This window comes from Trichechus manatus, unplaced genomic scaffold (genome assembly GCF_000243295.1).
Source record: "Trichechus manatus latirostris isolate Lorelei unplaced genomic scaffold, TriManLat1.0 scaffold00025, whole genome shotgun sequence".
In the NCBI taxonomy this organism is placed as follows: Eukaryota; Metazoa; Chordata; class Mammalia; order Sirenia; family Trichechidae; genus Trichechus; species Trichechus manatus.
The window spans coordinates 1,761,617-1,777,581 of NW_004443961.1; the positions used below are offsets into that span (position 1 = coordinate 1,761,617).

Consider the following 15,965-nt stretch of genomic DNA (forward strand, 5'->3'; position numbering starts at 1 on the left):
TTGACGCAGCCCTCGCCAGCTCTTTCTCTCTCTGTCACTCTTTCAGAGAGTCATCTGGTTTTTGGTCTTGGGGTTTCCTTTTATGAATGTTGTTGTTTCGGTGGGTGTGCTTCCTTCTGGGACTCTGACTTACCTTCTCTTAGTCAGTGGGCTTACACCTCTTAAAAACCTTCACCTCGGCTCCTGCAGCAACCCTTTTCTCTCCCAGGGCCCTGAGCGCACTCGTGAAAGCAGGAATTGCTTCTCTCACCCTGGGGTATTGTGGGAAACGTAACTTCACTCCTCCCAGGCCTTTGTCTCTCCACAGACAAGCAGGCACCCCTCCACATGGTCTTCTCCGTGCGAACATTATCCAGGCTGTGACGTTTGTACTTGTCCCCAAACCTGTTGCTGTCGAGTCGATTCTGACTCATAACAACCCTACAGGGCAGAGCAGAACTGCCCTATAGGGTTTCCAAGGAGTGGCTGGCGGATTTGAACTGCCGACCTCTTAGTTAGCAGCTGAGCTCTTAACCACTGTGCCACCAGGGCTCCTTTGTGCTTGTCCAGTTCTAAGTTTTTCCTGGTAAAATAATGGGCTGTTATTGTTCGAATTCAGGAGCCCCAGTGGTGCAGTGGTTAAAGTGATTGACTGCTAACCGAAAGGTCCGCGGTTCAAAACCACCAGCAGCTGCGCAGGAGAAAGATGTGGCGGTCTGTTTCCGTAAAGATTTATAGCCTTGGAAACCCTATGGGGTCTCTGTGCATCGGAAGTGACTCAGCGGCAGCGTGTTTTGGGGTTTGAGTTTGGGTGGCATAAAAGGTTTAGCGCTCCACCGCTGACTGAAAGGTTGGCGGTATGGGTCCACCCAGCAGCTCCACAGAAGAAAGGCCTGGCAATCTGCTTCCATAAAGACGACAGCCAAGAAAACACTGTGGGGCAGTTCTACTTTGTCACATGGGGTCCCTATGAGTCAGAATTGAATGTTGGGCACGTGTCAACAATGACAGTGTTCGAATTACTCAAGGCTGTTTCTATATCTCTTTATTTGGAGGTGAGGAAGAGTTGCTTTCTACCTGTGGCCCCTGTGTCTCCTAATTTGTATGTTCTAAATTGTCCTTTAGCCACAAAATAGAAAGATTTTTTTTTTTTCCATTTATATCTTCTTGTCTCCTGATGTATTTCTGTAGAATGAATGAACTTGTTTCTTTCATGGAGCAAATATGAAAACTTAATTTTTTTTTTCCCCTTTGGAATTTTCTCTGCCTCGTGGTGTTTGCAGAGCACTATAATCTGAAACTAAGTTATGGCCAGAACAGAGCGGAATCCCTGTTTCTGGGATCTGTTGTGTCTCTGCATCAAACCTTTGGTCTGGGAACGGAGCTGTCCCTTCGTGGCATCGTAGGAAATAAGAGAAAGGCAGCGTGGTCCCCGGGGAGGGTGAATAATTGACATAGCACTGGCAGCAATGCTGTGTCCCTGATCCTCGGAGTCAGAGACAAATTTGGCAGTGTCGAAAAATGATGTCTTTTCCATATTGCTGTGGGAATGTGCTTGTACATTTGAGATCCTTTTACAAAAAAAATTCACATCGTGTCTTCCGCATGTGTGTTTCAAAATCCATTGGAGACGCCGGGTAACGAGACGCATTGCTTTTTGTTACTGGAGAAATGGAGCTGTAGCAGGGGGTCGTCATTTCTTCCTGAGTGGAAGACCCAATTAGTAGTAGACCCACTAGCAAAATCAGAGGCCTCTGGCTCTCAGTTTATTATTTCATAAGCGAAGTTAGGCAGGGAAGTAGATCGAGAATGTTTATTAAGTACACTTCTGTCTGCTGGCCTCTTTCAGGGGTATTGGTAAGTTGAGGGCAGTTGATGGCACAGCTGTAATGATTCTTAAACACTTTGCTTGAAGGTAACGGAGGAGGGAAAGAACAGAACTCTTGCGGTTCCCTTTCCCTGTGTATCCCGGCCTGTCTGATGAGTCTCTTCTTTCTCCCTGACTTTACCTTCTTCTAACAAGAAGGTGAGGACTGTACAGAATGCTCTGCTCGCTCCCTCCTCTCTCTCTCGGGGCTTCGCAGGGGGATCAGGGATATGTGCACACCCGAGGCTTCTCTTGGCCGCTGTGGCCATTTTGTAGGGAATAGCTGCGTTCAGTGGAACATTCCTCACTATTCTCACTTTCAGAGACTGTGAACAGTGACCTTGGTGAGGGCTGAAGGGCAAGATGTGAGAGCAGAAGGGGTTTGGGTATAGACTTAGGAAGGAGAATCATGTCCTCTGGGACTTCCTGATCTTCTAAGTGGTAGTCATCTTGGGGGCATAGCCTTGTATTTCGTTCTGCAGTTTGGGCATACGTGGAGGAGTGATATTTTAGCATGGCCTGTCTGTCGGTGAATGCACCCTTTCATGTTAGATATCTTAAAACAGGGGCTGCAGACCCAGATTCCTTCCTGTAGGGCCTGGCAGGTGAGGAATATGCGTGAGCTGAGAGCCCAGTGTGGCCAGATCTTCTGATTTTTTTTTAAGAAGCTGGAGGTCCAGATTTCTGAGTGAAATAGTCCAACTTTTAAGTGTTAGCAACCAACTCAAATTTTTTTAAAAAAAGAAGATTCAGAGGAGCAGTGAGCCAAGCCTTAAAGCTAGTAGCTGGCCAATGTACTGAGAAGGTACGGGGCCAAGGGTGTCTCGGCCATGTTGTTGTTGTTAGCTGTCAGCGAGCCAGTGCCAACTCATGGAGACCTTAGGTATAACCGAACAAAATGCTGGCCGTTCCCGCACCGTCTTCACAGCCTTTCGTCTGTTTGAGTCCATTGTTGCAGCTGTTGTATAGTGCCTTCCAAGCTCATCTTCCAGCACCTCATCAGACAGCATTCTGTTGTGATCCATCAGGTTTTCATTGACTAATTTTTGCATGTAGATTGCCAGGCCTTTCTTCTTACTCTTATCAGTTTGTTGTACTGTGGTGGCTTGCATGTTGCCACAATGCTGGAAGCTATGCCACTGGTATTTGAAATACCAACAGGGGTACACATAGTAGGCAGGTGTCAGTGGAGCTTCAAGCTAAGACAGAGTATCTCAGCTATAAAAATAAAGCAAAACAAAACCAGTTGCCATGCAGTCAATTCCAGTTCATGGAGGTGCCTGCTAGCACCATCTTGGAAGACTCAGTCATTAACTTCTGCTCCAGGTGGAAATCTATAATCTACACTTACTGGGTGCAGAGGTAGCATGACCTTTGCAATCTGAGAAAGCAGCTGTGGTGTAGTATTAATGAAAGGAACGTTGGGTGGGGAGAAGCGGAAGCTAGTCCTGGCACCACTAATAAGCAGGGTGGAACCATTCATACTGGGCCCAAGTGTCCTCCTCTGGAAAAGGGTCATTTGGAATCACTTGGCCCCTAAGGAACATTATTACTTTCCAAACCTGTTGTCGTCAAGTTGATTCCGACTCATAGCGACCCTGTAGGACAGAGTAGAACCGCCCCATAGGGTTTCCAAGGAGCGGCTGGTGGATTCAAACTGCCAACCTTTTAGTTAGCAGCTGAGCTCTTAACCAGTATGCCACCAGGACTCCTTAAACTTAGAAAGGGCTCAGGGTGAGTGCACAGTGATCAAACCAAACCAAACCTGTTGCCGTCAAGTTGATTCCAACTCATAGCGACCCTATGGGACAGATTAGAACTGCCCCATAGGGTTTCGAAGGAGTGGCTGGGGCATTCAAACTGCCAGCCTTTTGGTTAGCAGCCATAGCTCTTAACCACTGTGCCACCAGGGTCCTCATTATTAGCATTCCATTATTACATAATGATGTCTTCTGCATATGTATTTCAAAATATTATCAAGCATAGAGAATGGACAGTTATCAAAATATTATCTCTATTATGAGGCATAGAGAATGGACTATTTGTTGAGATGCTTGTATTGTAAGGAATCTCACGCCACACCCTGTCCCACCTATGGGGTCTTTGGTTTTCCATATCACCACTCGCCGGCTGGAGATAGTTGCGTTTTCCGCATTAATGTTCCGTTGCTCACCACCAGTTGACCCTCTCTCGTGATTACAGATCCGGTGGAAATACATGATCGTGGACGAAGGCCACCGCATGAAGAACCACCACTGCAAGTTGACCCAGGTCTTGAATACTCACTACGTGGCCCCGAGAAGGGTTCTCTTGACGGGGACCCCACTGCAGAACAAGCTCCCTGAACTCTGGGCCCTCCTCAATTTCCTCCTCCCCACAATCTTCAAGAGCTGCAGCACCTTCGAGCAGTGGTTCAATGCCCCGTTTGCCATGACTGGAGAAAGGGTACTGGTCTCACTTTTGGGTTTTCCACTGTGGGTCAATGAAATGAAGTGAAATGGCCTAGAGTTGAGAACATTAGACCTTACCAAAAATAATAAAAAACCAAACTCATTGCCAGCTAGTTGATTCCAGCTCATGGTGACCCCGTGTGTTACAGAGTACAACAGTGCTCCATAGGGTTTTTTTAGCTGTAATCTGAACAGAAGGAGTCCTGGTGGCACAATGGTTAAAGAATTGGGCTGCTAACTGAAAGGTCGGTGGTTCGAACCAACCAGCCGCTCTGTGGGAGAAAGATATGGTAGTCTGCTTCTGTAAAGATTACAGCCTTAGAAACCCTGTGGGACAGTTCTGCTCTGTCCTATGGGGTCTCTGTGAGTCAGAATCGGCCCATCTTAATGGAAGCAGATTTCCAGGGCTTGCTTTCACAGTACCACTGGGTAGGTTTGAACCGCCAACCTTTAGGTTAGTAGTTGACCGTAAACTGTTTTCACCACCTGGGGACCTTTGTAACACACGAGAACATTAGACAGAAAACCAAACCCATTGCTGTCGAGTCGTTTCTGACTCCTAGTGACCCTATAGGACAGAGAAGAACTGCCGGATGTAGTTTCCCAGGAGCGGCTGGTGGATTCAAACTGCTGAACTTCTGGTTAGCAAATGAACACTTAACCACTGTGCCACCAGGGCTCCATTAGAGCTGCAGAAAACACTTATGGGGTTTTAAGAGGTCACTTGCTAATGGGAGCCAATAGGTGGATGGACATGTTCACATTCGAGGGTTGTTGTCCTCACCCGAGAAAACGGATTTAGTGATGCTGGGGCCGTCCTAACCCCTTTGTGTTTTTGCCAACATGCCAGCCAGCCCACTCGAGAGACACAGATCAGTGGGGATGCTTAACTGTGATGAGGCACAGGGAGGGTGTGCTTGGAGATTTTACTTGTTGAATTAATTTAACCAGCCCAGCCCAGCCAACTCAATGCAAACGTTAAAGCAAGCGTTTCCTTGTTATAAACCTGGGCTGTCCTTGAAAATGTTTCCACATAAAGAGTCTAAGTATAGACCAGAAGTCTTTACACTAATACTCGGCACACTTTTTTTTTTTTTTTTCCTCTCAGATTTTAGTACGAGGCGCTTCAGTCTTGTTTGTACATAAATACTCCTCAAATCCCGGAGTAGCCATTTTAAAATTTCTCATCATCATTCCTCTCGTTTCCCCAGCTCCTTTCTCGTGGAGCCCGTTTACAAAAGGAAGACATGGGCCATTGAAGACAAGAAATGGCCACATGTCGTTTTGATTAGTGGTTCCTTAAATACAGGAATGAAAATCCACAGCAGAATGCTCTGGTAAAATTTGTTTGAACTGTGCGCCCCTCTTAATTTTGAGGCACTTGGGAGGTACATCCGCCATTTGCCAGTAATAATTGAGTTGCCTGTTTGTAGAAAGTTGTGCTGAATGACTGTACCCCCTAAGGGTTAATAGAGCAAGATGAAAGGGAAAGTAAGGAATTTTTAATAAATAGGGTGAAACTGGACCAAGATCAGGGCAGAGAAAAGGAAAGGAGGTAGAAGAACTTACCGCCGCACCAGCATAAACGGGGTCTGCTCTGTTCTTCCTCTTTGCAAGCTCAGGCCCTCGTTCGTTTTTTTTCCATGTATCTGAGACAGCCTAAGTTAAGGGTCTGATGTAACGATTCAGCCTTAAATAAACCAGTAATCAGTTACCATGGAGTCATCTCCAATTTACGGTGACACTGTATGTGTCAGGGTAAAATTGTGCTCCAAGGGTTTTTCAGTGGCTGATTTTTCAAAAGTAGATTGCCAGGCCTTTCTTCTGAGGCACCTCTGGGTAGACTTGAACCTCCAGCCTTTTGGTGAGCAGCTGAGCACATTAGCCATTTGTAACACGTTAACTATTGCCTGCCTTCTCCCATTCTATCCCAGTTCTTCGATCAGTCTTTATTGACAATCCCATCCAATAAATTCTGGGCTGTTAATACTGTTGACCTAAAACTAGGGACCCTTTTCTGCAGAACTCAGCATTAAGACAAGGACATCCAGGTAGAGGTCATTTTATTTCTACCCATATAGTCAGGTGGGAAGGGAATCCTGAGGTGTACACAGCTTGCGTGGCCTTAAAGCAAATAAAGTTTCAGTGGTGTATTGACACTAAGAGTAGGTGTCCTAAGGCATTATGACATGCAACAAGCTTGTCTAAAATTCAGATTCACCTGAGGTTCTCTTGCAGGTGGACTTAAATGAGGAAGAAACTATATTGATCATCAGACGTCTGCATAAGGTATTGAGACCGTTTCTGCTGAGGAGACTGAAGAAAGAAGTAGAATCCCAGCTTCCAGAAAAAGTATGTGGCAGATTCCAAACTTTTGTTTTTTTTCCCCATCTGCAAGGGTCTCTGAGTATTTGAAGTACCTGCATCCGCAGTTGTGTGGCTAGAAACAGCTCTAGGCAGGCTTGTATTTCAATTGCAGCTGCCTTAGAAAAGGAGCCCTGGTGGCGCAGTGGTTAAGCGCTTGGCTGCAAACTTAAAGGCTGGCAGTTCGAACCCACCAGCCGCTCCTCAGGAGAAAATATGGCAGCCTGCTTCTGTAAAGAAGACAGCGTTAGAAACCCCATGGAGCAGTTCTGCTTTGTCCTATAGGGTCGCTATGAGTTGGCATCAACTCGACAGCAGTGAGTTTGGTTTTTTTTTTGTTTGTTTTGGAAATTATTTTAGAGTCCTTTTTTGTTTGATAGAGCTTGAGGATTTTGTGGAGAAAGAAGAGACATTTTAGCATTTTCAGACCAGGCTCTAAATGCTGTTTAGAACAGATTTTATAAAACCATCAAATTCATTGAGTCTTGTTATTTATTTGCTTATTTTTATTTATTTATTTATTTATTGTGGTGAAAATCTATTTACTACAACACACACCAGTTCGACAATTTCTCCATGTACAATTCGGTGACGTGGATTTCATTCTTCGAGTTGTGCAACCATTCTCACTATTCTTTCCAAATTGTTCCTCCCCCATTGACATAAGCTCACTGCCCCCTAAGCAAAACTCCCCTCTTTTGCCCTGCCTCCCACCCCTGGTAACTACTAATAAGCTTGGATTCTGTGTATTTGCTTATTTCATGCAAGTGAGATCATACAGTATTTGTCCTTTTGCAGCTGACTTATTTCCCTCGCGTGATGTTTTCAAGATTCGTCCATGTGGTGGCAAGTGTCTCATTGCATTTTAACTGTAGATTTTTTTTTTTTTTAAGTTACTGACCTCATTGAGTTCACCGCTGTAGGCAGGTCAGCGTTGTTCTGCTTGAAATTCAAATAAGGATTTGGGTTAGGGCCTTACATTATTATTATTGAAGGGCATAGTCAACCTTTGGCAGGTTTACTGAATGTTTATTAAATAGTTAATGCTTGGAGTGTCTTAGTCCTGGTAATAAGTTAAAAACAGAGTCCTTGCAAATAACAAACCCATCCTCTCATGATTCTGGGACATGGTTCTTTTCCTTCACTGTAAAAACAAAGTTTCTGGGAACATTTTAAGTGAATATCTTTCAGATTGCTTTTTGGCAAGTGAGGTTTCAGGGCTCGAGAACGTCTTTTAGAATGCCCTTAGCGCTCTGTTTGTGGTTGGCCGAGAGCGTGAGTTTCATATGTTTCTGATCGTATTTGGAGCCACACGCATTTGTGTTCTGTGTCATTCTTGTAACGATGGACCACTGGGCATCGTGCGTGATTTGCAGCACGAGATATTTTGATTTGAGTTTCCCTTTAGCTGGGCCAGTTCTGAAAGGTTGGATTTTGCATCCTTGTGTATTTCTGCGTCACAACTCCGTTTCTGGACAGATCGGTTCAACCTGTTCAGTTTTAAGTGGGAGTTGGCCAGATAGTGTACAAGGTTGATCACTTTGCTAACGGAGAGTTTTATTCCCTAATTCCCTACTCATTAGCCGTCAGAAAAAAAATAAAACTAGCGATGTTTCTTATAGCACACTCATCCCAGTGAGAGCCTGAATAGTTAGAGATGGACCCTCGTTCATTTCTCTCATGAAGGCATCTTGGGGATTGAATGTTATAGGTGTTTGTACAACACCCCATGGTGCTGTTGTTAGGAGTCATAGAGTCGGTTCTGACTAGTAGTCACCCCGTGTACAACGAAACACTGCTCGATCCTGTGCCGTCCTTCCTATGTCATTGCTGTGTTTGAACCTATTGTTGCGGCCACTGTGTCAAGCCATCTCGTTGAGGGTCTTCCTCTTTCTCCCTGACCCTCTACCAAGTATGATGTCCTTCTCCAGTGATTGGTCTTTCCTGTTGATGCGACCAAGTAAGCAAGACAAAATCTCTATCCTCGCTTCTAAAGAGCATCTTGGTGTACTCCCTCCAAGACAGACTTGTTCTTCTTCTGGCCAAAACCAAACCCATTGCCATCAAGTTGATTCCGACTCATAGCGACCCTACAGGACAGAGTAGAACTGCCCCATAGGGTTTATAGGGTGTCCAAGGAGTGGCTGGTGGATTCAAACTGCAGACCTTTTTGTTAGCAGCCAAGCTCTTAACACTGTGCTACCAGGTCTCCGTTCTTCTGGCAGTCCGTGGTATATTCAGTATTCTTCGCCAACACCATAATTTATATGCATCAATTCTTCTTTGGTCTTCCCTATTCATTGTCCAGCCTTTGCATGCATACGAGGCAATTGGAAACACCATGGCTTTGATCAGGCGCACTTTAGTCCTCAGAGTGACATCTTTGCTTTTTAACAGTTTAAAGAGGTCTTTTGCAGCAGATTTGCCCAATGATTTCTTGACTGCCTCGTCCATATGTGGTATTATTTAGGAACAGGCTACCTTCTCCAGGAAGGTGCTATTGAGATTTTTAAGCAATAGGATTAAGTTTATGGAAACCGTAGCTTCTGGGATGTACGGCATGGGAGAAAAACAAAGTAATGATTATACTATCGAGCATTCCAGACTTTTACGTTAAGAACTTGAGGAGTGGGCAGCATGGGTTCTGCCCGTTGGGGTGGACCCGGGTCCAAACCAGATTTTTCTTCTCTTGGCTGTGTGAATTTGGGCCATTCAGGTAACCCAAATGGGTCTAGGGTTCTCCTCCATGAACTGGAAAATAACTAACGTCTGCCTCATAGAATTGTTGTGAGGAATAGATGGAGTCATGCTCATAACAGGTGTCCCTAGGTGGCGCAGATGTTCAAGCACTCAACTGCTAGCCAAGAGGTTTTAGGTTTGAACCCACCCAGAGGCACCTTGTAAGACAGGCCTGGCGACCTGCTTCTGAAAGGTCACAGCCTTGAAAACTCCATGGAGCCGTTCTACCCTGCGCACGTGGGGTTGCCATGAGTTGGAATCGACTCCACCGCAGCTAACAACAGCAAGGATCCTAATACCCCGCAGGCATGGGGTAAGCCGTCCATCAGTGATGGCTGCTGCTCCACTGCCCGCATTTCCTACCCATGCTGCTGCTTCTGTTGTTGACTGAGAGCTCCCCTTTCCCATCGGCTCCTAGTTCTTTCTCCCCGTTCTCTTGTCCTTGTGCTCCCTGCGGACCTGCCACACTCCTGTCCTCATAAACCTTGCAAGGCGTGTAGACTGATCAGCTGTTGTTGGTGTGGCTCAGCCCCTGTTCAGGCTCTTCTTTTCTTCCCCTCATTGGGATTTTTTTTTTTTTTTTACCTGGGGAACATTGGCCATTTAATCATCGTCCTTGGAGCCAGGATGTTTCTTCTGCCACCATCTGCGTATAGCCACAGACAAAAATGTGTATGTCCTACTGAACCTATACGAAGAACCCAGAAAGGAATTATGCTTGGTGGTAGAAGAAAGCCAAACACTTCCACAGCGCTAATTCTCAAACGTTTTTATGAAATAAAAAATCAGGGAATGTATTTTTTATTTTCTTATGTATATACAGTAAAATTTACTTTCCGGTATATAGTTCTGTGAGTTCTGACAAATACGTAGTCATGTGAGCCACCCCCAAGATCAAAGCACTGAACAATTCCATCAGCCCCTCCCCACCCCCCAAATTCCCTGGTTCTACCCCATTTTTCCCTCCACTCTTAACCTCTTGCAACCACTCATCTGTTTTCCATCCTTATAGCTTTGCCTGTTCTAGAATGCTGCATGAGTAAAATCAGACAATATGTAATGCTTTAGTTTCTTTCACTTGCCGTAATGCATTTGCGATTCATCCACGTTATTGCATGTACCAATAGCTGGTTCATTTTTATTGCCGAATACTATTCCACGGTATGCCTGTACCACAATTTGCTTATATAGATTTAAATATGTTCACATATATATGCAACGTCTGAGGTTAACTAGAGATTGACCCTAAAACAGATCCTGATTTTAGTATATTTTTGTGTAAAACAACGACTAAAAGCTTTGCTTAAATGGGTACCTTGTATATTCATTATCTAAAAGTTTGGAATGCTTGATATCATTAATCGTTACTTTGTTCTTCTCTCATGCCATAGATTCCAGAACCCAGGGGTTTCATAAATGTAATCCTATTGCTTAAAAATCTCCAAGTGGTATTGATAAAGTGGTAATTAATATATCATACACATGAACTTTAGGGTAAGCTCATTGCTCTGGTAGTGTATCCTTTTGGAAGGGAAATTATAAATGAAGGATAGCGTTCAGGCAGAGGCTGTGAATAAAGCTTGCATGTTTCTACAAGGTTACAAGGAAAGAGAATCTGGGCCAGTATAACTGCCTGATCTGGCTCCTTGTGGGAGACGAATATGATTATTTACTAACAAAAGAACTGTCAGGAGATAGTTAGCATGTAAGAAGCCCTGGTGATGAAGTGGTTAAATCGCTTGGCTGCTAACCAAAAGGTTGGCAGTTCAAACCCACCCAGGGGCTCTGTGGAAGAAAAGATCTGGCAATCTGCTCCATAAAGATCACAGCCTTGGAAACCCTATGGGGCAGCCCTACTGTGTCCTGTAGGGTGGCTATGAGTCAGAACGGACTCGAGGGCAGCGGGTTTGGTTTTTGTTTTTTCACTTAGCTTGTGCATGAGGCTGGTACCTCGGTTCTGTGTATAACTTGAACAGAAATAACTCTGGTGGCTCTCACAAGCATTACTTGTTGAGGGAAACCTCCCTGCTAAGGGTCACAAATTGCATTTCCCACAGCACCAGCCTATTTTGAGGAATTTTTACACTGACGTGCTAATCCAGTGCTATCACGTTTTTCAGGGTGAACTCCGACCCCACAGAGTTTGAGATGGCATGATTAGCATAGAAGCTTCTCTTGCCTCCCCACTTTTGGTGTGTGTCTGCTTTAGAGTTGATCCGTGTCTTGCTTTCTCAACACATAGGTATCGGCTGTCCGCTCTGTGTGCGTTGTACGGCACTTGGGCTGGGGTGGGAGGCACGGGGTGTACCAGAAATAGGAGGCATGGTGTCAAGGCCAACAGACTCTGCAGACCGTGGAGACCAGGTGCATCCTCATTGAATGCTGGCGTGGTGGTGGAAGGCAGACTCTCCCAGCCCATCAGAATCAGTGATCTTTAGGGCAGGGATTTCCAGAGCACACACGTGCAGGTGTGTGAGTGCATTTACTAGCAATCCTTTGGCATGGGGAAAGACGAGATCTAGACTTCCATTTATATTTACTTTTCTCTTAAAAATAAAAAAATCAAACTTTATTCATTTTTAACGTGGATTCCGCCACCCATTTGGCAGTTTGTCCTGCTGTGATGGCTTGCCTGTTGCTATGATGCTGGAAGCTAGGCCATCAGTATTTCAAATACCATCAGGGTCACCCGTGGTGGACAGGTGCCAGCAGAGTTGACAGACTAAGACTAGGAAGAAAGGCCTGGCAATCTACTTCCAAAAATTAGCCAGTGACGACCCTATGGATCACAAAAGAACATTGTCATATAGTTCTGGAAGGTGAGTCCCCTAGGTTGGAAGCCGCTCAGAATACACAGTGGCCACAACAATGGACTTGAGCAGAACAGCGATCGTGAAGATGGCGCACGACTGGACAGTGTTTCGTTCTGTTGTACGTGGGGTTGCCATGAGTCCGAGCTGACTCGGCAAGTTGTTCTCAGCTAACAACAACAATGTACGTGACTAGATCATAGAGGTGCAGTATGGGTTAAATGAAAAAAGGCAAGTAAAACGCTTTGCATAGGGTCAGTACTTAGAGCTCAATTTTATATATATATATATATGTGTGTAGATATTATATGTATATAAAATGTTGTTCTTTACATCATTCTGTTTGATCTGAAGTTGTTTAACAACTTTCTTCACCGTGATGAAATTTCATTGAGAGTTAACAGCTCTTGAAAAAGTAGAAGTACTTTGAAAATATAACACGATGAGATATCAAAAACACGAAGCCTATATTAAGTCCATTCTTATTCATTAAACACAAGAGATTTTTTTTCCCCCCTTCCTGGCCAAGAAAGTTATTAAAAACTCAGACAAGTTTGTGGTGGGTTACCTGCTGTTCTTACCTGTTCTGCAGAAGAGCAGGCCTTTCTCTCTTCTGCTTTGGGGCATCAACACAAATGATGAAAGACTGTTAGCTGTGGTTCCAGCTGGCCCGACAGGTCCCTTCTGAAGCACCCATGGAATGAATATTCAGCGTCTCTTCATCTATGACCTTGGCCCGCGGAGCTGAAAATAACCTGATCGGTTTTAATCAGTTTAATAAACATTAGGCAGCTCACTGATTTACTTTTAATCACATTCTGCGGATTTCGAGACACTAATCTGACGCTGATGATGAAAACTGCGCATTTGTAGTGTTGGGATCTTTTTAATAAAGAAAAACAATAACAGGAAATAATCAAGGTCAGTTTTTATGCTCCAGGAGAAGGATTGCAGGTGTGTGATAAACCTTGGCACGTGAATTCCCTTTAACTGTTTTAAATTGGATTTTTGTGGTATTTCAACTGGAAGCACACAAGGCCCCGTTCTCCTTTCGATGGTCATAGAGCTGCGTCCGATTGCAGGTTAATTTCTTTCCTTCATTTGTTGTCGTGAATAGGTTGCATCTTCTTGTGTCCCAAAAGCAGAGGCTAAAGCTACTCAACCTAGAGCTGTTAGAAATCTCATTTTAGGACTGTACTGGGGAGAGTAGCCACACACAACCATTTTAAAAATGATTCACAAAGAAAAGCATAGCATATTGGCCAGTCACTGTTTTTCCTAAAACTCTCCCATTCATTTGAAAGAGGGTATAGTTGGGAAGCAGAAGAAATACTAGAAATGTCCTATGTTGAACATCTTCGAACTGCTTGAAAGCCACTCTCTCTTAAATATGGAACAAGTCAAGAAATTTCAGAAAACATGATCCTGGCCTCAGTCTCATATAACCTTTTGAAGGTCCCATCGACATAATGATACCTTTAATGGATGGATGGATGGATGGATGGATGGATGGATGGATGGATGGATGGATGGATGGATGCTGGATAGATGGATGGATGGATGGATGGATGGATGGATGGATGGATGGATGGATGGATGGATGGATGGATGCTGGATGAATGGATGGATGGATGGATGGATGGATGCCATTGAGTCGACTCCGACTCATGATGATCTCATGTACAACAGAATGAAATATTGCCCAGTCCTATATCATCTTCATGATCACCTCCGTGTTTGAGTCCATTGTTGTGGCTCTTATGCCAATGCAGCTCACCGAGGGTCTCCTTCACCAAACATAACGTCCTCCTCCAGCGATTGATCCCTCCTGATGACGTATCCAAAGCAAGCTAGTCAGACGATGTTCTGTTGTGATCTATAAGGTGTTCATTGACTAATTTCCAGAGGTAGAGCACCAGGCCTTTCTTCCTGGTCTTTTGTAGTCTGAAAGCTCATCTGAAACCTGTCCACCATGGGTGACCCTGCTGGTATTTGAAATACTGTTAGCATAGCTTCCAGCATCATAGCAACACACAAGCCACCACAGTAGGACAGACTGACAGATGGGTGGTGGGATACCTTTACTAACAATGACAGTGGTCTTTCCCACCTCCCACCCGCTCCACGAATCCCAGGAGGGGAGAAGGAAATCCCCTTCTGGTTCCAGGAATGGCACTTGTTTTCTTCAAGAAAGAGAGCCAGCAGCCATGTCTCAATAGTCTTCTTAGACCAGGCACTTCCTCTCTCCTGTTCTCACCTGCTTCCTGTTCTCTTTCCTGCAGGTCGAATATGTGATCAAGTGTGACATGTCAGCTCTGCAGAAGATTCTGTATCGCCACATGCAAGCCAAGGGGATCCTCCTCACAGACGGTTCTGAGAAAGATAAGAAGGTCCGTTCTGGAGGATGATGTACCTTCTGGTGGCTACAGCATCGACTGTTCCCAGAACGGGCATCCCTGCTAAGGCTAATGAGCTCAAGGAAGTCACTGGGCCTCTTCTGTCACTGTTGTAGCTGCCAAAGGAGATCTTTTAACCTCTTAACTGCAAACTCCATAGAGGGGGCGGGGAGGAAAGAGGAGTATTTTCACATCCCCAAAATAGTTAGCTCTGCTCATTCAACCCTGCAGAAAATCTATTCTGCCTAAGGGTGGGGTGGCACCGAGAAGGTTTTAAAACTCACTCTCACTCCCTGGGTATCTGTCCTGATCTCTGTCTTCCCAGAATCCCAGGGCATAGGCAGTTAGGCCACAAAGCTGTCAATTTAACATAGTCCCCTGAGGTTTAATCTTTTCATAGGATACATGCATCATGAGAAAGATGCTGTATCTCACTCGAAAAATTGCTACTGATTACAGGAGCTCTGGCCCATGGTTGTGTAGGTTACTGAAAACACTTGTGGCCTGTTACCCGCCCTGTGGAAGCCCAGCTTCTAATAATTGGAAATCCCTGGTCAGTGAATAATTGGCTCCCGTTTTACCTTCCCCACTCATTCTCAGGGGAAAGGAGGTGCGAAGACACTCATGAATACCATCATGCAGTTGAGAAAAATCTGCAATCACCCGTATATGTTCCAGCACATCGAGGTGAGTCTGGATTCTGTGTTTTGATCCTGGCTGCCCCAATCCTACGAATGCTACAAATCCTACAAAGCAAGACGAAAAACGGGGTTCCACCCCTGTGTGTGGCGAATGAGCCAGCAGGCTCTGATGGCTCAATGGGCAGAATTAACAGGCATGAATTTTCTGCTCGTGGAGCCTCGCTGGCACCCGAAGCGCTCGAGCATCTGGCGTTTTCTGAGAGTGTACGGTCCTGAAGAGATGTGGAGGCTGATGGTTCGTTACGTGGGCCCGGTAAGTACTGTGAACCGTCGTTATGCTCAGCGCTCTGAAATTGAAGAGAATGATAAATACACGCAGCTTCCTCGGGAAGACGTGATGGCAAGTACTGAAATAAGGTATTTATGACTATTGGAGAGGAAGGCGTTCTTTAAACGTTTTCTCTGGAGAAGACACCGGCTTGCGTCTGTTACCTGGATGGCGATTTCTTCCTTTTCGGTTTATGTCACAATGATGTAAATCCACGCTTCGATTCTGGGGCTCCAGTCTCAAGAAAGCTATTTTCAGGGGCAGGGATGTTTTCTGCCCTGTTCACTAAGTTTCTTGAATTGACGGTGTTTCACCACACGGGGAGCGATCGACTTGCAGGAATGAAAAGGACTCACAACCAGGGTCTCCATTTTTCAGCGGGAATTCACCT

At 45.1% G+C, this 15,965-nt stretch overlaps 1 protein-coding gene across 4 annotated transcripts in view; it reads left to right on the top strand.

Moving 5' to 3' along the window:
• The window catches only part of LOC101354166 (probable global transcription activator SNF2L2), a 166,224-nt gene that overhangs the window by 47,410 nt on the left and 102,849 nt on the right, over positions 1 to 15,965 (top strand). For all 4 annotated transcript variants that reach the window (XM_023728581.1, XM_023728580.1, XM_023728578.1 and 1 more), the window contains 4 exons: positions 4,049 to 4,291; positions 6,535 to 6,648; positions 14,492 to 14,599; positions 15,206 to 15,292. In XM_023728581.1, coding sequence (XP_023584349.1) covers positions 4,049 to 4,291; positions 6,535 to 6,648; positions 14,492 to 14,599; positions 15,206 to 15,292 — 552 coding nt within the window. The remainder of the gene's footprint in view (positions 1 to 4,048; positions 4,292 to 6,534; positions 6,649 to 14,491; positions 14,600 to 15,205; positions 15,293 to 15,965) is intronic.